The sequence below is a fragment of the Coenobita brevimanus genome, chromosome 94, assembly GCF_032717465.1.
Source record: "Coenobita brevimanus isolate Jiangsu-jjx chromosome 94, ASM3271746v2, whole genome shotgun sequence".
NCBI classification, from domain to species: domain Eukaryota; kingdom Metazoa; phylum Arthropoda; class Malacostraca; order Decapoda; family Coenobitidae; genus Coenobita; species Coenobita brevimanus.
The window spans coordinates 28,510,410-28,533,182 of NC_137047.1; the positions used below are offsets into that span (position 1 = coordinate 28,510,410).

General features: G+C 42.9%; 1 protein-coding gene across 1 annotated transcript in view; it reads right to left on the bottom strand.

Moving 5' to 3' along the window:
• eIF3e (eukaryotic translation initiation factor 3 subunit e) overlaps positions 1 to 22,773 on the bottom strand; it is an 80,225-nt gene that overhangs the window by 11,168 nt on the left and 46,284 nt on the right. Inside the window, exon 7 of the mRNA XM_080282704.1 lies at positions 2,725 to 2,960. Within this exon, the coding sequence (XP_080138830.1) occupies positions 2,725 to 2,960 (236 nt within the window). The remainder of the gene's footprint in view (positions 1 to 2,724; positions 2,961 to 22,773) is intronic.

Below are 22,773 nucleotides of genomic sequence, written 5' to 3' on the forward strand. Positions count from 1 at the left end.
GCGAACATCCAGAATCAAGTTCCATTTTACCCATAGGTTTAGTTACTTGTATGGCACAGTTTTCTATGGCACAGGCTCGTCCGGAACCAATTAGCTGCACCTTAGGCGACTTGACTGCATAGGATCACCTTCTCACTGTCAATCTCTTCATTCTCCACAATATTTCAAACCGTAACTAAAATGTATGACCAGTGAATAATTTTGTATAAATCCGCTAAATATTCCACCAAAAATGACGAGAATAGCTAAAAACAAAGTCACAGGTCGCTATGGTCTCCAGAGTCGTAACTAGTAGGGACTCACTAGCCAAGCCGGCAACAATGGCCAGCCACTCGGGACAGTGTAGCCAGCTCAGCTGACACCAAGTAGTCTGGGATTTGTTTTGGTGGATATTGTTAGTGGCACATGGGTGGCAGAAGCAGCAGGCAGCTTTAAAAATTCACCTTCCATCTGCACTGTTGAATGATACAGTAAAAAGATGGACATTGCATTGCATTTGCTTTGAAGGACAATGGCAGATGTTGGCTGATGCAGCGTCAGATAATCAGAATCTTACTGTGATACCTTATTTTCATTTTATCTCTGCAGCAGCAGCCTTCACAATGTTGAAAGTATTTAATTTCTTCTTGTCAAACCACAGCGAACTTTTTGTCTTATTGACGCCAATTCAATGCATTTTAAATTTATCTGTCCTTATCTCTGACATTTACACTGCACACTGTGGGACATAACTTGAAACAGAGGTTTAAGTATTGGAGAATTTTCATTATCTCTGAGTGTATGGTATTTGATCTGTATTTTGGTAAATACTGTACGTAGCTTTACAAATTTTTAACAATTATGATGCTAATGGCATTTATGAAAATTTATATTAGTCTATCTATCTATCTATCTATTGCCAGACGCCTCAATCCTGTTTGGGGTGGCCACAAACAAATCGCCTCCAAGTCGCCCTGTCCCCCGCCATTTCACTCCCCTGCTCCCAACTCACACCCCCCTCTCTCATATACCTCTCCACCCCATCTCTCCATCTCATCCTCGGCCTCCCCCTCCCTCTTTCCCCCTCCACCTCACTCACATACACTCTCTTCGTCAGTCTTTGACCCTCCATCCTCTCCACATGGCCAAACCACCTCAATGTGTTCCTCATAACGCTTCCTATCACATCCACATCAACACCACAACGCTCCTTTATATCCTCATTCGTCAGCCTGTCTCTCCATGTGACTCCACAGGCTCCTCTTAAATAACTCATTTCCACGGCTCTCACTCTTGACTTGTGTCCTTCCAACAACGTCCAAGCTTCACTTCCGTACGTTAGAGTTGGTATCACAATACTGTCATGTAGTAACTTTTTCACTTCCATGCTCACTTCCCTGTTTCTTATCACTGCTTTCAAAGAACCAGCAACCTTTCTTCCCTGCTGTAATGTCATAAATTGCTGATGACATTTTTTTCCAACCCTATTATATACAAAATTATAAAAGCTAAAGCAGACCAATGCAATGCATTATAAAGTTTATGAAATAGCTAATAATAATTGCTGTTAGGTAGCTGATGGAAGGCCACCAACAGCCTTCGTACATACCGTAGTAACATAAAAGCGAAATGTGACTACAAACTTGGTATTTGGCCATCCAGTCATCACTCTTAGGCAGCAAACATTCTGCGTCAAGTTTTTCTGAGTGAGTACATTGTCAAAGATCAAGCTGAGACTCTCACACAGTTACAAACCCTATTACACAACTCAAAAATCCTTTTCTCTCATTAACTTCCAGTACCTGCTGGGAAGTAATTAGCTGATTTTGGTACTAAGGTTAGTTTCCAGTCCAAAAAAAACATCAGCTGCACCATGGCCAACCCCAATATGAGGATTCCGTAAGAGGAAGCATAGCATCATTTTCACGTAGGTAATAAATGATAATTAAACAGCCTATTCAAGATATGACACTATTGTACTGCATCTTGCTGGGGGAAAAAAAAAAAAAAAAAAAAAAAACAGCAGGGGGGGGAGGGGGCATTAAAGTGCCAGTTTTTCAAGATATGACACTACTGTACAGCATATTGCTGGGGAAAAAAAAAAAAAAAAAAAGGCATTAAAGTGCCAAATAAAACACTTCAGAAATTATTGAAGCTACTGTGGACCAACACACATGATTGGAAAATTAAGTTTTCTCATAACCATTAAGCAGACATTAATATCAGGCAAGTGAAATGGCACACAGTGGTAGGTCGTGGTGACCATCATCCACTCACTTGAAGCAGTGCTGCCTGCTGCTTCCTTCACCTTTATCATTCTTTTTCTGTCTGCCCTCCTCTCTTCCCATTTTTCCTGTCACTTTTCATTACTCTTCCTTCCTTTTAAGGTGGCTGATACTGAGTGACAAGTCTAATGGTTTCCTGTATGCCAGGAAACCATTTAAAAAGCTGGGAGGTAACCATGTAACCAATCCATATGTGTTCCCTACGTATCAAGTTGGTTGGTGGAGGGTTAGTGCCCCTCATGTAAAACAACTAACTCAGAGATAAATGGCCACCCTTTAAAAGATTATACCATCTGGCTATAGACAGACAGACAGACAGGGATGGCACACTTTTTCTTTATGTTACAGTTACCGTTTCAACATACTTGTTCACTGAGACAGGTTCCACACTTGCAAGTGCAGATGCCTTGTTTCAATGTAGTACACATTATAACTCAAGTAAAAACAGCAAGCTGCTTACTTAATACTGATGCACTGATGGATTCTACAGAAGAGCTCAAATATCATGAGTCTTGCATTTTCAATAAAGTCATTTTGACAAGCAACCAAGAAGAAGTCATTTTCAAGGACGGCAGCACACTGTTGTAGCTTCTCCTGAGCTGCATCGAAGTCAAAGTCTACATAGAGGTGAGCCAAGAATTCTGTGATAGGGTCCTTGTATGTGTAGCTCTCCTGCTGGATCACTCGCACAAGATCCTGCAACAGATATTCTATGTACAGTATAATCCTCTCAACAAATATTATCAAACAAACACATACAGTCTAGTAATCCATCATTGTCATCATTATACCACCACCATCATCATCCTCATTATCCAGACCTATCCTCCCAGAGATGTGCCCAAAAATACATCATAACTTTTTTCATGCAAGGGGAAGAAGATAGGGGAAACTGGCAAACAGTTTTACAGGTAGGAATAAGTGTTTGGCAGGCAGCTTTCTGCAATTTACTGCACAGTAGATATGAAAACCAACACATAGTAAAAAAAAAAAAAAAGTTAAATCATCATAATCATCTGGACCTCCCTTGCCACTCTAGGGCAGGGTTGAGGAGTAGCAATGTCCAGACAGCCCAAATTTGCCCAATCCATTGGGCACTGAATATACTGTTTGGTAAATTCATTATTACAGTTACATCAGCATCTGCTCCACAGGCTGGCTTGGAAGATGAAGAAAAAGATATATTCTGGGATAATGATATGTGTGGTTGGTGATATAAAGGATTATGATATCGTAATTTAAGGTGGGGACTGGAATGGTCATGTGGGTGTTGCAGCTCAAGGCTATGAGGGGGTGCACAGATGCACATATGGTATGAGCAATGCAGAAATGGAACAATACTCAATTTTTTTTTTTGGGGGGAGGGGCAATGAATATGATCATGTGCAATCAATTTTATAAACTGAGACAGTAGCTGGGTTACATATGAGTCTCTGGGTAAAAGTAGCTTGACTGACTATTTCCCTGTCAGGTGGGCTGATTGGAGGTTTGTGAATGATGCTGAGGTTATAGGGAGCAAAGAGTATATGCAGCAATAAAAATTGCTGCTATTTGACATAATGCTGACAGAGTGACTAGTGAAGAGGGCCAATGCACCCATGAGGAAAATACGGATGTTGAAAAACAAAGGAGTAGGGGATGCCTTCTATACCGAGAGAAGTACAATACAGTGATGGCTGAAAAGGGATCTGTTTTCAGGAGTGTTAATGAGCAGTACAGTGCTCTGAAGAACAATCTCCACTGATTCAGTGTGTGAATGGACATCGGGCCCTGCACAACACAAGGTAGCATGATGGCAGGATGAGTGTGTAAAAGCCGCAGTTAGGGAGAAAAAAAGACATTCGGGAATGAAAATGGGGTGGTAACATGAGGAATATTTGGCTGCTAAGTGTAGGGCCAAAAAGGATATATACTGTAAAGGGCAAAGTCTGAGTCTCAGAGACTTTTAGTGGATAGCCTAAGCACTGCCAAAGGGAGGAGTGTGGCATTTAAGGTGGCAAATCAGATGAAGAGGGAAAACAAGGACATCATAGTTGAGTCGTCTGTGAAGAATGATGATGGAAGGTTGTGGACAGTGAAGATATTAAAGATGCCTGGAGAGAGTATTATATCTGGCTGCTGAATGAGGAGTTTGACAGGAACACGAAAGGTTTGGAATCAGCGGATCCAGTAACTGGCCTTTGGCCTTTGACTGACGCTGCTACTTTAAGCAGGGCAACAGGCTGGTTGCAGATGGGAGTGGCAAAACTGTCTGCACTGCATGGTGATATGTTGAAAGGCTCAGGTGATAAAGGAGAGTGGATTTTGTTACTGATTTGATCAATTTGATTACATATGTGTGTGTTGTTCCAGATGGTTGGCTGAGGGGTGTGATTGTAAATGTGTATATGGAGACGGGTGATGCTCTGGAAAAAGAAAATTACCATCCATCCATCATCCAATCCTATGCTGCCCTACGAGGAGCAAAGGAGGCCGGGGCCAGGCAAGTTGGTCCTGACATTTATGATGAGTGACCAGCCTCACTCATCCCTGAGTGGCATTACATGAGCAATAAACCCCAACCACTCCTTGGATATAAACCTAACCAGGCTCAATCCAACTGGAGGGCCTTCATTACTTCATTACCCGCTAAACCACCAGGAGCCATATTATTATTTTGTGGATAACATGGTTACCAGGAGCCATAATATTATTTTTTTGATAACATGGTTACCACCCAGCATAGTAAATGGTTTCCTGGTGTACAGGAAACCATTTGGGCTGTCATTCAGTGTAGAGTCACATATAGGAAGAAGGAAGAGGAAAGAATGAAGGAAAGAAAGACAGAAGTGGGAATGTAAAGTCAACCGTAGGCAGAAGGAAGAGGAAAGATTAAAGGAGAGAGAGAGTGAAGAAAAAGGAAGGAGGAGAGGAAAGGGCAGACACCCAAAGCAGTACTACAATGTGTGAGTGGATACAGAGACACAAAACTTTTGGAAGAGATAATGAAGGTACTGGAAAGTCCTAGATGGTATAATATATGAGAGAGTAAATACTGATGAGATGTAATTTAGGTTTATGCCTGGCTAAAGGACCACTAATACCATATTCATTGTCAGACAGTTTCAGAAAAAAAAAAAAGAGGGGGGGGGGGGAGAAAAGGGAACTATTTTGTTTTTGTTGATCTGGAGGAGGCCTTTGACAGTCCGTATGGAGGTGGAGAAGTGAGCAATGAGAAAGTTTGGTATCAAAGATTGGCCAGTTAGAGCAATTAAGGCTATGTATGTGAGTGCTTGCACCCGGGTGAGAGTGAATGGAGATTTGAGTGATGAGTTTTCAGTGAATGTTGGCATGTATCAGGGGTCAGTCTTGAGCCCCTTATTGTTTGTCATGGTGCTTAAAGCTCTCTCACAAGACTTCATAAATGGACTCCCATGGGAGATGGTGCATGTTGATGACTTAGAGCTAGATGCAGAAAATGAAAGGAAGGCAGGGGAAAGGTTTAGGAAGTGGAGAGAAAGAACAGGGCACGAGGTATCAGAGAGTATATGCAAATAAAATAAAAGTGATATCTTGGGCTGGCGATGGTACAGTCAAAGAAGAGGAAATGTGACCATGTGCAGTAAGCCACAAGGGTGTGAAAAGTAACTCCATCTTGTGCAGTGTTTGTGATAGGTGGGCACATAAGATATGTAATTGTATTTGAAGTAGACTGTGAAATAATGTTGATTTTGAGTATGTCGGGAAGAGCATGTAGAGATTGGCAAGCGTGAAAGGATTCTTCTTGCTGTAGAGTCTCTGGAGTGTGTGGAGGAATCTTGTTATTTTGGGGGATATATTATGTGCTGGAGGCCACGCTGGTGCTATGGTCAGTTTATAAGAACCTTGCAACTGAAGCCTACATGCACTTCCATTCTTGCAGCTGACTGGTTGTCATTATGTGGAGAACTTGGGTAATATAAAGCTGGTCACGTTCCCATTATAATCTTGTACTCTGTAGTTGTAATTAATATGAAAATGTGAGTACAGTAAGCCCCCGCGTTTGGCGATCCAATTAGTCTGGTGAAACTACCGCCAAATGCGAATTTCGCCAAACACGAGTTCTTTTTACCATATAAATTGCCTGTAAAGTGCCTCAATCAGTCTTTGGTCATTGCCAAAGTCCCCCTTTTGACCCCTAAAACACCATCTTTCGAGCTGAAATAAAATCTTTTGCCTTCACATATTAATACACATGTAGAAAACAGACCAATAAACAATAAATAAAGCTAATAAGACATGATATAAAGGTTGTAACTAACCGTAAATAGAGTGAAGATAGGCTTGCTTGGCTGGGGACGTCGGAGTGGCAGTGGGGGCAGCTTAGTTGCTACCACCACTTTCCTCATCACTCTCCCCCTCCTCCCCCATAACCCCCTTAGCAACCATTTGTCTCGCTTGATCATCCACTTCATCGAAGCCAGAAAAGTCAGCATCCAGCTTAAAGAGGGCAGCAAAGCTTGGCTGGGGAGGTTGGGGAGGTTGGGGTGGCTGGGGAGGTTGCGGCTGTTCTTGTGGCTGCTTTTGGGGCTGTTCTTGTGGCACATCGAGTGGGGGGGGGTTATCAATGATTTCACAGTTATCATCGTCTACGGGAATGGTGGCAATGACGTCTTGGATATTGCGTTGTCTGTCCAGATTCTCTAAGAAAAACTTTGTTATTTTTGCCTGCTTTGACATTTTCAATTTTTCTTGATATTGTTCTTGGAACACTTCAATCAGCTGGCCTAGAAAAACTTTGGTTTTGTTCTCTAAATCATCATCACCACGTACCAATGCACAGAGCTCCTCCCTCATTGTGTCACAAATGCCCAACGCTTGGGATAAGATACGTGTGGTGATTTGTGGTGGCTGGCTAGGAGGAGTTTCAGTTGTTTCCTGTTCCATTTCTTCGTCAGCTTCCATCATTTCCACAAGTGTTTGCTCCTTTTTTCCTGACCCCTTTTCTACCATCTCACACACACCTTCCCTGTCCACTGTCTCCATACCTGGTACCTGCTGAACAGCCTGGTTCAACGTGCGGCCGCCAGGGGACCGCCAAGTTTGAATTCAAATCGCCAAGCGCGCATTCGGTGGTCCATGGCCACCCTACCGCCAAAAGTGAGTTTCGCCAAGTTGAAATTCGCCAAACGAGGGGGCTTACTGTATTAATCACGAATGATGACCCATCTGAGAAAGTAATATGAGGTGCTACCCAAAAGTTCTGAAATTTGACTACGGAAGGGGAAAAAAAAAACCTGCATCACATCCTAATCACCACCATCCTTCAAAGTAGTCTCCTTGGGCATGCAGACATCGATCCCAGCACTTCTCCCACAATCAGAACTCATTCTGGAAGTCCCTGATCATCGGCTTGTTCATGACCTTCTACGATTTTCTCACAGATCTCCTCAATGGTGTCATATCTTAGTCCTTTCTGCTGGATTTTCATTTTCAGAAAGAGGAAAAAATCACAAAGGGCCAAATCTGGTGAATATTTGGGGGTGGGTGGGGGGAGAGAACTGGTATGTCTTTTTAATGCCAAAAACTGTTGAACAATAGGGGCTGCATGCACACGTGCACTGTAATGGAGAAATACTCATATGTTTGTGTGTCAATTATCTGGATGTCTCTGCCTCACGTCGCCGGACAAAATGTGAAGGCAAGTTCCATACGATAGGCTAACAATATCACAAACATCGAGGGTTGCCCTCCTGCAACTGCGGATGGTTGCACAAACTTTGGCCACATTGTCAGAGTTGAACTGATGGACGGCAACTAAAACACGCATCGACATATACTGACGTTCGTCCATTTCTAAACCCTTAAACCTGTTGTAGGTTTGTGTATTCCCCAAAGCACTGTCACCAAATACTCATTTTAACATTTATGAGTTTCTGTTGCACTCTTCCCAAGTTTCACACAAAACCTGGTGCACACACATTGCTCTTTCACATCCTCTCTTTCTGAGATCACAAATTTGCAAAATAACTCAAACAAAATGATAAAAAAACATACGTGCAGTGAATGCATCCACCCTGCACAACACCACTTGACACACTAACAATCAAAGGGTGTGTGCACTGCCATGTAGCGGCCACACACCATGTGACAAGTGGTTTCCACCTCGTAAGTAGCATGTGAAACACAGTAGTATATAACAAATCGGAAAGAGATACAGGGAAATTTTATATTCAACGCTAATGATCCCACTCGTCCATAGATTCCTGGGTTTACAATGTCATCATGTCAATGAAGATGCCTGAGTTTCCTCACTGTTTATCAATCATGATATTCCTTGGTGTCTTTATAAACACATTATCCAGTTTAAATAGAAAGCAATTAACATCCAGTCATTTCAGCCACAAAAGTATAGTGCCAGCAGTATAGTGTAAGTCATAAACATGGGTTAAACGGGATTGAGCCGTCTGGCAATAGATAGATAGATAGATAAACATGGGGTGGAAATCATTTTGTTCTAATGCCATGTGAGGAAGGATGGGACTTGAATGTATTAGTGTTATGGTGATGAGGGGTGCACTGAGATTGTTTGGGCATGTTGAGAGGATTAATGCAAGAAAACCTTGGTTTAATTGCGCTTGTTCTAATGCTGTCTGCAACAAGGAGAGGGCCTATAAAAGGTACCAGAACCAACCCAAGCCTGAATCACATCTTTTTTATGTATCTGCCTGGAATCGTGCAAAGTCTGTTCTTCGTTCTGCTAAAAATAATTTCATCCATACTAAATGCTCTCTGCTCTCCAGCTCAAATTCTTCCTGCTCCTTCTGGCACCTTACCAAAAACCTTTCTAACAACTTTACCTCATCATCCTTCCCTCCTCTTTTCTACTCTGATGGTTCTGTAGCTATTTCTTCTACTGATAAAGCAGATCTCTTTGCTCAGATGTTCTCCTCCAATTCCACCTTAGCTGATTCCGGTGCTGTTCCTCCATCTCTTCCCTCTTCTGACTTCCTCATGGAGACATTAAATTTCTTCAGTTGATGTATTTTCTGCCATTACTGGCCTCAATACTAACAACGTACAAGGGCCAGATGGAGTTCCTCCTGTTGTCCTCAAGAACTGTTCTTCTGTGCTTACAACCTGCCTAGGTAAACTCTTTCGCCTTTGTCTATCAACTTGTACCTTTCCTTCTTGCTGGAAGTTTGCTTTCATTCAGCCAGTCCCAAAGAAGGGTGACCATTCCCAACGCTCTAACTATCGTCCAATTGCTTTAACATCCTGTATCTCAAAAGTTTTCGAGTCAATTCTCAACTGAAAAATTTTAAAGCATCTTTCCTATCACAACCTTCTTTCTGATTGTCAGTATGGGTTCCGTCAGGGATGCTCCACTGGCAATCTTCTCACCTACCTTTCAGACTCCTCGTCATCCTCCTTTCAGGACTTTGGCAAAAGCTTTGCCACTGCACTTGACATCACAATGGCTTTCGATCGAGTCTGGAATAAGTCTTTAATTTCCAAACTGCCCTCTTACGGTTTCTATCCTTCTATCTGTGCCTTTATCTACAGCTTCCTTTCTGGTCGTTCTATAGCCGCTGTTGTAGACAGCCATCGTTCTTCTCCTAGATCTATCAACAGTGGTCTTCCTCAAGGCTCTGTCCTATCACCAACTCTCTTCCACTTATTCATCAATGACCTTCTAAGCTGTACAACTAACCCTATCCACTCGTACACTGATGACTCCACCCTTCACCTTTCCATTCGGTTCCCACAATGTCCATCTCAGGAGTTACATCAACAAACAAGGGATAAGGCTATGGCACACCTAATGTCTGACTTGGCTCGTATCTCTGATTGGGGTAAAAATAATCTTGTTGTTTTTAATGCATCAAAGACTCAGTTCTTACACCTATCAACCCGACAAAAACTTCCATAGGAGTACCCACTAATGTTGAATAACATTCAGCTTAATCCTGCATCATCCTTGAACATGCTCGGGATTTCAATCACTCGGGACATGTCTTGGAAAGAGCATATTACATCTCTTGTAAAACGTGCTTCCAAGAGATTAGGTGTGCTAGGCCGACTCCATTCCTCCTTTACCCCTGCACAGTTGTTAACATTATACACGGGTTTTATCTGCCCCTGTAAAGAGTACAACTCTCATGTGTGGGGAGGCTCCCCACATACAGCTCTTCTCAATAGGGTGGAGTCAAAGGCTCTTCATCTCATTAACTCTCCTCCTCTCACTGGCTCCCTTCAACCTCTGTCCCTTCACCGCACTATTGCACCTTTATCTCTTTTCTATCGCAACTTCAATGGTCACTGCTCCTCTGAAATGTCTGCTTGCATCCCTCCACCTCTACGACTGGCATGTAGCACCTGTCTACAGCAAACTCTCATCCCTTTTCTGTCTAACTCTCTAATGCAAGAGTAAACCGTTACTCCCAGTCCTTCATTTATGCAACAGGTCAACTCTGGAATTGTCCCCCTCTGTCTGTATTTCCTGCTAACTATGATCTCCAGTTTTTCAAATGCAGTGTGTCCAGGCATCTCGAAATGATCGGATCTTGAATTTGGCTCTCTCTCGTATTTTGTTTTGCTCTTTGAAGGAACAGTATTGCGGGCTCATGCCCTTTAGTTCCTTCTTCCTTAAAAAAAAAAAACTGGGTGCAGAAGTTGTGAGGTGTGAACGTTGCGGGTAGGGATGCACGATGCAGACCAAAAAAAAAAAAAAAAAAAAAAGACCTGGGACAAGGCCATACAGTGTGACCTCAAAGATATGGAATAGAACAGGGAGGGTGCCATAGGTCAAGCAGCATGGTGAACTGCCATCAGATGACCAAGGCCGACATATGCAAGCACACTGGTGCCTTGATAAATTAAACAAACTATACGACATACAATACTGTACAATGCAAATCCAAAAATCCAAAATGCAAGTTTTTTATTCCCCATAATTCTTTATCCTTTCCATTCCTTATATTAGCAGACATCCACCTGTTGGTCATTCCCTTCAATAATCACCGTAGCTAGACTATAACTCATCTCACAATCATGGTTCTGGTGGTTCAGGTGTGAAAATTTAACAGTACTGCAAATAATGACAACTTTATTTGTTAACTATGACAGGAAAAAAAAAAATCATGTGAATTCAGCCTGAGCTAGCTTGAGTGACTGCAAATGTGAGGTACAGTGTGGGTAAATGCCACTGAGGCGCTTAATTGTGGTGTTCATCTCCGATGCTTAAGCTTTTGAGCCTGTAACAGGTTTTTCGCCCAATATCTTGGGATGCAAGGCCACAGCATCACCCACGTTACCACAGGTACCTCCTCTGGATATTACCCTAGGTACTCACTATACCTACCGACCCGTACAGGGTGGATGGACATTTGAATCAAATGACACCAGCTGTCCAAACCAGAATTAAAATGCTGGCACTAACCAACTGGAAACATGGCAGTCAGCAGTGCTGACACTCAGCCACAGCAGCAGTGACTGTAGACTACTATTATGCTGTGATATATTTTGTGCAGTAAATATACAGTATTCTATTTACATATAATATATAGAGTATATATATATACATATATATATATATTATATATAAATTTGTGGTAGGTGGTGGCGACCATCATCCACTCACTAGACGTAGTGCTGCCTACTTCTTCCTTAGCCTTTATCATTCTTTTTCTGTGCCTGCCCTCCTCTCTTCCTATATCTCCCATCTTTCCTGTCACTTCTTATTGCTTTTCTTTCCTTTACAGGTGGCTTTACATTGAGTGACAAGCCAAATGGTTTCCTGTAAGCCAAGAAATCATTAACAAAGCTGGGTGGTAACCAAATAACCAAACCATACGTGCTCCCTACATGTCAACAAGTGGGTTGGTGGAGGGTTAATGCCCCTCCCCGTAAAACAAATAACTCGAAGTCAAATAGCCACCCCTTACGGGATTATGGCGTTTGGCAATAGATAGATAGATAGATAGATAGATAAAAATCTTTTGGTAAACTGGTCTGTTTTTCTACACAGATGCCTCAATCCTAAGTAGGGTGGCCATAAATAAATTGCCCCTATATCACCATCATCTGCCATCTGGCAGTTCCACTTGAAACATAACTTCCTCTTAAACACACTTCATAGTTGTAACACATGTGACTGCACTGCCTCGCGGTAGTGCAAAATGCACACCGTCATGTCATTTGCCTTAACTAAAAATATTTGTTATGTTATTCATAAAACATGGGAAAATATACTAAAAAAAAAGTGTTCAGCATTTTTCGGTGATCTGATATTGGAAAGAAATGATGTACAGCAGAATTATCACGACTCCCATACTCACACACGTGCATACGGCCATGAACGGCCAAATTATTCCTCACATGACTGTCGTCACTTCACCCCTCACTCACTCCACAGCTGTTTTGCAGATGATGCAATTAAAATGTACAAATTGCAAAAGCAGTCATTCTATCCAGCAAACATGCCTCCACTTCTATCAGCTAGATTTTATCTTCTCTGCCAAAGTAAATGCATTCTATCTACCTATTGCCTGACGCCTCAGTCTCGTACGGGGTGGCAACAAACAAATCGCCTCCACGTCATCCTGTCACCCTGCTCTCAACTCACACCCCCCTCTCTCATATAGTTCTTCACTCCATCCCTCCATCTCATCCTCAGCCTCCCTCTCCCTCTCCCCCCCTCCACCTCACTCACATAAACTCTCCTCGCCAGTCTCTCACCCTCCATTCTCTCCACATGGCCAAACCACCTCAGTGTGTTCCTCCTAACGCTTCCAATCACATCCACATCCACACCACAATGCTCCTTTATATCCTCATTTGTCAGCCTGTCTCTCCATGTGACTCCACAGGCTCCTCTTAAATAACTCATTTCCACTGCTCTCACTCTTGACTTATGTCCATCCAACAACGTCCAAGCTTCACTTTCATACATTTGAGTTGGCATCACACTACTGTCATGTAACTTTTTCACTTCCATGCTCACTTCCCTGTTTCTTATCACTGCTTTCAAGGAACCAGCAACCTTTCTTCTCTGTTGTACCCTTTCAAGCACTTCACCCTCCAAACTTCCATCCTCACTCATCACACTACCCATGTACTTAAACACACTCACATTTTCCATTTCCTCACCTTCCAACCTCACTGTACATTCACTGACTTTCCCTCTCTCCAAGACTATCACTTTACTCTTCCCTACATTCATCTTTAGATTCTGTTTCTTACACACACTCCCAAACTCATCCACCAAGCCTTGCAGCTCCCCTTTATCTTCACTTAACAACACAGTATCATCTGCAAACAACAGTACAGGGAGTTTCAAAACACTACCCTCTCGCACTAGGGCCACTCCAACATCCACTGCCCTACCTTGTATCTCATTTATTACCCCATCCATGTACAGAATGAACAACCATGGAGACACGACACATCCCTGTTTGAATCCAACCTCCAAAGAGAAAAATTCACTCAGTTCACCATCCACACGCACTGCAGCCTTAGCACCATCATACATACTCTTCACAGCATTCAACAACCTCCCATCTACTCCATATATTCTTAATACTTTCCACAATCCTAGTCTATCCACCCTGTCATATGCTTTCTCCAAATCCATGAAGACCGCATACAACTTCTTTCTCTTCTCTAGAAACTTTTCCACTAAAGATCTAAGAATGAATATCTGATCTACACAACCTCTTCCCTTCCTAAAGCCTCTCTGTTTTTCTCCAACTAATTCCTCTGTTCTTTCTCTAACTCCGTCAGTAAGTATCCTACCACACACTTTTCCTGTTACACTAAGAAGACAAACGTCCCTATGATTACCACACACTTCCTTTTCCCCATTTTCCTTTGTACAAGGGAATAATCATACCTGACTTCCAATCCTCCGGGACTCTACCTTCCTCCCAGGCCAATCTGCACATCTTCCACATCCATGCTACTACTATCTCTCCCCCATGCTTTAGCATTTCACCACACACTTCATCAATTCCTGGGGCTTTCCCCAATTTGACTTTCTTCATTGCTTCCACAACTTCTATCCTACTGATTTCTTCCTGTCTTCTCACCTCCCTCCTTCTCCCAGCCATTCCCCAGCCACTTATACTTGCATACTTCCATTCTCTATGTTCAACAATTCCTTAAAGTGTTCTCTCCATCTGCACACTTTTTCTCCTTTCTCCATTAGAAATCTACCATTTTTATCTTTCACTCCCCTACTAACTTCACTGCCACCCTGTCTTACTCTCTTCACCTCTTTCCAGAACATTTTCTTACAGTCCCTCCACTTTACACTCAAATTCCTTCCAAATTCCTCATCCACTCTCTTCTTACTCTTACTAATCTTTTCACCTCTCTCTTCCTTTCTACTGTACATATAACTCTCTCTTCCACCTCTCAACTTCTTCCATGCTCCTATTTCTCATCCATTCATTGTATGCTTTCTTCTTTTGTGCCACATCCTGTCTCACCTCTTCATTCCACCATGCTGTTCCTTGCACCCCCTTCCGTCTTCCCTTCACCCCACACACCACATCGCATGCTGCACATATTTCTTCTGTGAATATCTTGCACACACCTTCCACGTCCCCCATCTGCTCCAATTCATATTTACCCAATCTTTCCTCCACTTCTCTCTTATATTCAGCCTTTTTCTCATCCTCTTGTAACCTTTACACTCTCCTTGCAACTACTCCTTCCTCCAGTCCTTCCCTTCTTCTATTTCTCCATCTTACTTGGATCTCGATTCTGGCCACCACAAAGTAGTGGTCAGAAAGTCCACTCCCCCAACGTCTACAAGCTCTTGCATCCATTACACATCTTTGCATCCTTTCATCCACACACACATAATCAATCACTGCCTTCCTTTCATTCAGTTCACCACCCACCATTCTCATCACTCGCCATATATACCTGTGGATCATTTTGTGCCTGAAGAGGGTACTGACTATCACCAACTCCCTCCCGGCACAAATGTCCACTAACGCACTGCCATTCTCATCTATCTCAACAGGCACACCCCACTCACCAACTATTCCATCCATCTTCACATTCCCTGCTTTACCATTCATATCACGGATCAAAAACATTCTCTCATTCCTTCCAAACTCTTCCATGCACACTTCCACATTTGTCCAGAACTCTTCTCTCACTCTGCTTGCACGATCTTGCGTTGGCACGCACATGCACACAATCGCCCACATTTGTATTCCAACTTTCAATCTTACCTGCACAACTCTTGAGCCAACTGATCCATACTTTCTTATGTTCTTCTTCCATCTTTTACTCACAACAATACACACTCCATCTTTTGCCCTCTCATTCTCTCCTCTCCATTTAGTTTCAGTTACTCCACAGATTGGCCTGGGAGGAAGGTAGAGTCCCGGAGGATTGGAAGTCAGGTATAATTATTCCCTTGTACAAAGGAAAAGGGGAAAAAGAAGTGTGTGGTAATCATAGGGGCATCTGTCTTCTTAGTATAATAGGAAAAGTGTATGGTAGGATACTTATTGACAGAGTTAGAGAAAGAACAGAGGAATTAGTTGGAGAAGAACAGGGAGGCTTTAGAAAGGGAAGAGCTTGTGTAGATCAGATATTCATTCTAGATCTTTAGTGGAAAAGTTTCTAGAGAAGGGAAAGAAGTTGTATGCAGTTTTCATGGATTTGGAGAAAGCATATGACAGGGTGGATAGACAAGGATTGTGGAAAGTATTAAGAATATATAGAGTAGATGGGAAGTTGTTGAATGCTGTGAAGAGTATGTATGATGGTGCTAAGGCTGCAGTGCGTGTGGATGGTGAACTGAGTGAATTTTTCTCTTTGAAGGTTGGGTTGATACAGGGATGTGTCATGTCTCCATGGTTGTTCAATCTGTACCTGGATGGGATAATAAAAGAGGTACAAGGTAGGGTAGTGGATGTTGGAGTGGTCCTGGTGAGAGAGGGTAGTGTTTTGAAACTCCCTGTACTGTTGTTTGCAGATGATACTGTGTTGTTGAGTGAAGACGATGGAGAGCTGTAAGGCTTGGTGGATGAGTTTGGGAGTGTAAGAAACGGAATCTAAAGGTGAATGTAGGGAAGAGTAAAGTGATGGTCTTTGAAAGAGGTGACGTCAGTGAATGTACAGTGAGGTTGGATGGTGGGGAATTGGAAAATGTGAGTGCATTTAAGTACTTGGGTAGTGTGATGAGTAAGGATGGATGTTTGGAGGGTGAAGTGCTTGAAAGGGTACAGCAGGGAAGAGAGGTTGCTGGTTCTTTGAAAGCAGTGATAAGAAGCAGGGAAGTGAGCACAGAAGTGAAAAATGTTACTACATGACAGTATTGTGATACCAACTCTAACGTACGGAAGTGATGCTTGGACGTTGTTGGAAGGACACAAGTCAAGAGTGAGAGCAGTGGAATTGAGTTATTTAAGAGGAGTCTGTGGAGTCACATGGAGAGACAGGCTGACAAATGAGGATATAAAGGAGCGTTGTGGTGTGGATGTGGATGTAATAGGAAGCGTTAGGAGGAATACACTGAGGTGGTTTGGCCATGTGGAGAGGATGGAGGATGAATGGCTGACGAAGAGAGTGTATGTGAGTGAGGTGGAGGGGGGAAGAAGGAGGGGGAGGCCGAGGATGAGATGGAGGGATGGGGTGGAGAGGTATATGAGAGAGGGGGGTGTGAGTTGGGAGCGGGGCAGTGAAATGGCGGGGGACAGGGCAACGTGGAGGCGATTTGTTTGTGGCCACCCTGAACGGGATTGAGGCGTCTGGCAATAGATAGATAGACAGATACTCCACATACATCTACTTTTGCACCCTCAAGCACTTGGATAATCTCTCTCTCTTTCACCTCGTCATTCGCACCCCATACAGCCCACATCGCGATCTGTACCATGATCTTTGTCCGGTCCTTGGTCGTCATCTTTTGGTCAGTCCTTGTCCGAGGTTTCTTGTTCGTCTTTTTAGTTGGCTGTTTTCCAGGGAGGAGCACTAACCCTCCGCCAACCCTTTAGTTGCCTTATACAACAAGCAGGGATACTGGGGTAGTATTCCTGAAACCCCCCTACCCCCAGGGGGTAAATGCTCTTGCATGTTTAAATTCATCTCAGAATGCTTATGCTGTTAGTCTTTCCTCTCCGTTGGGCTCCTCCGATCACAATCTAATCACCTTAACCAATCCTATCGCTCCAGTACGACCTGTGGACCCTCTCAAGAAGCATCAGTTGTGGCACTTTGGAGCTGCTGATTGGGAGGCCCTCAGGCAGTACTTCTATGACTTTCCCTGGAATGATTACTGCTTTCATAGCCAAGAGCCATTTGAGTGTGTCTTGCACATGACAGAGGTTATTCTCTCAGGCATGTAAGCATATTTTCTTTCTCATATCCTATGACTTAAGGGGAAAAAAAAAAAAAAAGTTTAATACACTTGTTCTAATGCTGTCCACAATAAGAAGGCCTACAAAACGTACCCTGAACCTCATCTCTCTCATGTTTCTGCCCTGAATCATGCTAAGTCTGTTCTTCACTCTGCTAAAAACATTTCCTTCGTACTGGTCCTAAGTGCTCTGAACTCTCCAACTTGAACTCTTCTCACTCCTTCTGGCACCTTGCCAAAAACCTTTCAAACAACTTTACCTCATCATCCTTCCTTCCTCTTTTCTACTATGATGGCTCTGTAGCTACTTCTTCTACTGATAAAGCTGAACTCTTCGCTCAGACTTTCTCCTCCAATTCCACCTTCCATGATTCCGGTGCTGTTCCTCTTTCACTTCCTCCCTTTGACCTCCTCATGGCTGATATTAAATTTTCTTCAGCTGATGTATTTTCAGCCATCACTGGCCTCAATACTAACATGACATATAGGCCTGATGGGATCCCTCCTGTTGTCCTCAATAACTGTGCTTCTGTGCTTACACCCTGCCTAGGTAAACTCTTTCGCCTCTGTCTATCAACTTGTACCTTTCATTCTTGCTGGAAGTTTGCTCTCAATCAGCCTGTCCTAAAGTGGGGTGACCATTCCCATCCCTCTAATTATCGCCCAATTGCTTTAACATCGTGTTTCAAAAGTTTTTGAATCTATTCTTAACAAAAAACATTTAAGGCATCTTTCCCAACACAACCTTCTTTCTGATCGTTAGTATGGGTTCCGCCAGGGATGCTACTCTGGCAATCTTCTCACCTACCTTTCAGACTCCTGGTCCTCCTCCTTTCAGGACTTTGGCAAGAGTTTTGCCACTGGACTTGACATCTCAAAGGTTTTCAATCAAGTCTGGCATAATCTTTAATTTCAAAACTACCCTCTTATGGTTTCTATCTTTCTTCTGTGCCTTCACCTCTGGCTTCCTTTCTGGTCGTTCTGTAGCTGCTGTTGTAGACGGCCATTTTTCTTCCGCTGGAGCTATCAATAGTGGTATTCCTCAGGGCTCTGTCTTATCACCAACTCTTCCTTTCATTCATCACTGACCTTCTGACCTGTAAATCTGACCCTGTCCACTCATACACTGATGACTTCACCCTTCACTTTTCCATTCACTTCTGCAGCATCCATTTCAGCAGTTACCTCAGCAAACAAGGGATGAGGCTGTGGTGTGCATAACGTCTGACTTAGCTCATGTCTCTGATTGGGGTTGGAGTAATCTTGTTTTTAATGCATCGAGGGCTCAGTTCTTACATCTATCAACCCGACAGAATCTTCCACAGCAGTACCATCTAATTTATGACAATATCCAGCTCAATCCTTCATCTTTGAACACACTTGGGGTTTCATTCTCTTGCACTTTATCTTGGAAAAAACATATTACTGTACCTCTCTTGTAAAACCCGTTTCCAAGAGATTAGGTATGCTAGGCCAACTTCGTGCCTTCTTTACCCCTGCACAGTAGTTGATTTTATACACGGGTTTAATTCACCCCTGTCCAGAGTACACCTCTCACGTGTAAGGAAGCCACCTCACATACAGCTCTTCTCAACAAGGTGGAGTCACTTCATCTCATTAACTCTCCTCCTCTTACTGGCTCTTTTTAACCTCTGTCTCTTTGCCGCATTGTTGCATCTTATCTTTCTTCTATCGCTACTTCAATGGTCACTGCTCCTCTAAAATGTCCCCTTGCAACCCTCCACAACTATGGCGGGTGCATAGCACCCGTCTAGCAACAAACTCTCATTTCTTTTCTGTTCAACTCTCTAATGCAGGAGTTGGTTGTTACTCCCAGTCCTTCATGTATGCAATGGATCAACTCCGGAACTGTCTCCCTCTGTCTGTATTTCCTGCTGCCTGTGATCTCCAGTCTTTCAAACACAGTGTGTCAAGACATTTCGAAATGAACAGACCTTGAATTTGGCTCTCTTTGATCTTCTTTTGTTTTTTTCTTGGAGAGAACAATTTATGGGCTCCTGGCATTTGGTTCCTTCTTCCTTGCATATATATATATATATATATATACAGTAGAAGTCCGAATTTTCGGCATCTATGGGACCAGGCAAGTGCCGAAATATCAAAATTGCCGAATTATCGAAAACCCTACCCACTCAGTACCTTATATGTTTTGGTGAACAATATCATCATTACTCACATCATTACAAATGTGTTTGGAGAGAGTACTGTATACTGTTTGATACTGTACAATACTGTAATGAATACAGTACTATACATGAATATGAAAAATAAAGAAATTAGTGAACATACTGTATATAAATGTAATGGTACAGTAGGCCTACAAGTTCACATGCACTTACCTAAACTTATAGTAGGTTCCTTATTTACATATGTACAACAGAAGGGGTTGATTGGAGTCTGCTACTGCTGGAAGAAGTCCCCAGCAGTAGAGGGTCCTGCAACAGGCTCTAAGGACTCTTCTCCCTGTTGCTGCGGCAGTAGAGCTTGAGGTTCAGAGACTGCTGTTGGTGATGGAGAGGAGGGAGCAGAGAAGCTTACGTTAAACTCATCCATAATCTGTTTCCTACTCATGCCAGCCTCTAATTTTTTCAACAGCTCAATTTTCCGAGCAATAGTCAACATCTTATGTGTACGCTTCTTGCTAACACCAGTTAACTTTCCACACGTGGAGGCCATTTTCAAAGCACGCAGAAGATGTTTATACTGTTCACAACACACGGCTGGTCCACTCAGGTGTTACAAAGCTCCTGTCTGATGTTACGGTGCTTACAGCACACTCGAATAGTAATTTCAGAGGTATTTCGGTACGAAGTTCACAAAGCACACAGAAGAATCAAGAGAAGTCGGCAGCAGCACGGCAACAACTCGGAAGAATGGCGGAAGAATGGCGAAACAGATTCTCTTTCCCATGCTAGACTCACTACATGTTTCTCCTCTCTTTATGCTATAGGAGAAAGAGCTAGCCTCTGAGCTTCATGGCAGTGGTAGACTCGTTCCATCACTTTCACTATCTCACTCACTAAGGCGGGTAAAGGCGGGTAGCTAGCTGGCAAGCCTCATGGAGAATTTCAAGACTGACGAAAAAAATCGGAGAATCTGCCGAACGATCGGAGATTTTCGTAAATGGGACTATTTCTCAAAACTGCCGAAATGTCAGATTTGCCGGGGATTTGGATGACGAAATATTGGACTTTTACTGTATGTATATATATATATATATATATATATATACAAATTCATCTTAGCATTTGCTTTGGCAGAGGAGATAAAATCTAGCTGATAGAAATGAATGTTTGTTCTCCTGTCGGTGAGGCTAGAGGACTGACAAGAGATCGAGCTGGCTGGATGAATATTGTGAGAAGCACATGATCAGAGACTTGGCACCCTTTGTTAAGCCTTCTGCGCCCATGACGTACGTGTTTATGATCGCAAAGTGCTTAGTAATGCCGCCCATAACGTGGCCTGTTACGTTCCATAACATCTGTATGTATTGGGACATGGTTTATTGGCCTATATGCATTCTCTGAGCCTGGTATACCTCACTGGGAAAGAAAAATAAGCTCTACCCACCAACCATGACAGTTCAGACAAATGATGTCATCTGAAACGTCACTGCTCACCACAGAGTTTTATTGGCTCCTATTTTGTACTTGGCTCTCAGTCTGTGTTTGGCACTCGAGGAGGTAGGATTACGTCGATAGTCATATCTGTGCATTGCCATATTGGGAATTTATTGTGATTTTTTTCTGTGACTGTTTTCATGAATACACAGCCATGTCAGACAGTAGTGACGAATATTCTGACGCATCGTATGTGCCAGGAGAATCCAGTGAGGATGATAGTACTGACAGTGAGTTATCACTAAATGATAATGAATTATGGAGGGAAGATGACCCAATTGAGGAGAGTGGGTGCAGGTTTCTGGTCAACATTTTTGCAGACCAACGGCCAGACGCCATTCCTGCCTTCAGTGACGGTGCTGCCCAGGATATGATGCCCCCTACTTTTGCTTCCCCTGGGACTGCTTTTAGTCATTTTCTTGATGAAGAAGTGATGTCAAAATTGTGTTCATGGGTGAATGAAAGGGCTGATGTGTACTGGGCTGTGAATCCTAGAAAAGGTAAAGTACATGGCCTAAAATGGAGATCAGTTACAACTGATGAAATGCATGTGTACAGTAGGCAAGTAAGATGTGTGTATGTAATGAATATATATATATATTGCATTTACAAAGAAAGGGAACATATGACGCTTTAGTGACGACAAAATAAGTACTTTCTGTTAAGTATTCTTTATGCACATTTATTGTTGGAGGGGGAGGATGGGTGGGCTACATGATGCCCTGCAGCATGAGTGTGAAGGGGTTAACATGACAGCATCCAGATTGACTATCGGATATGTTAATGTGAAGCTACACAAAGTGGTGAATGTTTTTGGTGTATCAGATAGCGCCAGAATTCTGGGGACTTGAATGGTGAGTGAATGGAAGCATGGCCAATTGGACTGGGCAAATTTGGGCTGTCTGGACATTGCTACTCCTCACCCTGCCCTAAGGTGGGAAAGGAGGTCTGGATGATGATGATGATCAGGGTTGGTGATTTTTTTTTTTTTTTTTTTTAACCCCTAATACGCAGCCAATGGACAGCCGACCCCTCCCCGGGTGGCGGGGTTCGATCGCGGTCTGAGTACCTGTAGGAAAATATTAGCCAAAAATCAGAGATTAACCCTAGAACATTATACTTGGTATGGCAGATAGTACTTACATTCAACTTTCTCCAGAGACAGGTGTTGAGCCTTCATGGACTACCCAAGGACTTGTGGAGACTTGCAAAGTTGGGTAACCAAATCTTCACCTTCACACCTCCAGCAACCCGGTTTCCGCTCTACCACAGCCTCATTCTGTCACAGTAAACTTTATACTACAACGTACAGGTAGTTTGGAATCCGTATTTGTACAATAAGCACTGAAAATAAGGCTAAAATCAATGAAACGTACGGCCGACATGCAGCGCGGCGGCGGTCTTCCCATCAGTCAACAAACATTTCCATTTTCACAGCTAAAAACACATATACTACATTATTTTCAATCATATTACTTCCCAAAAGATCACCGCAGCACGCTTTTTATTCTGCCTTACGCCCGTCACT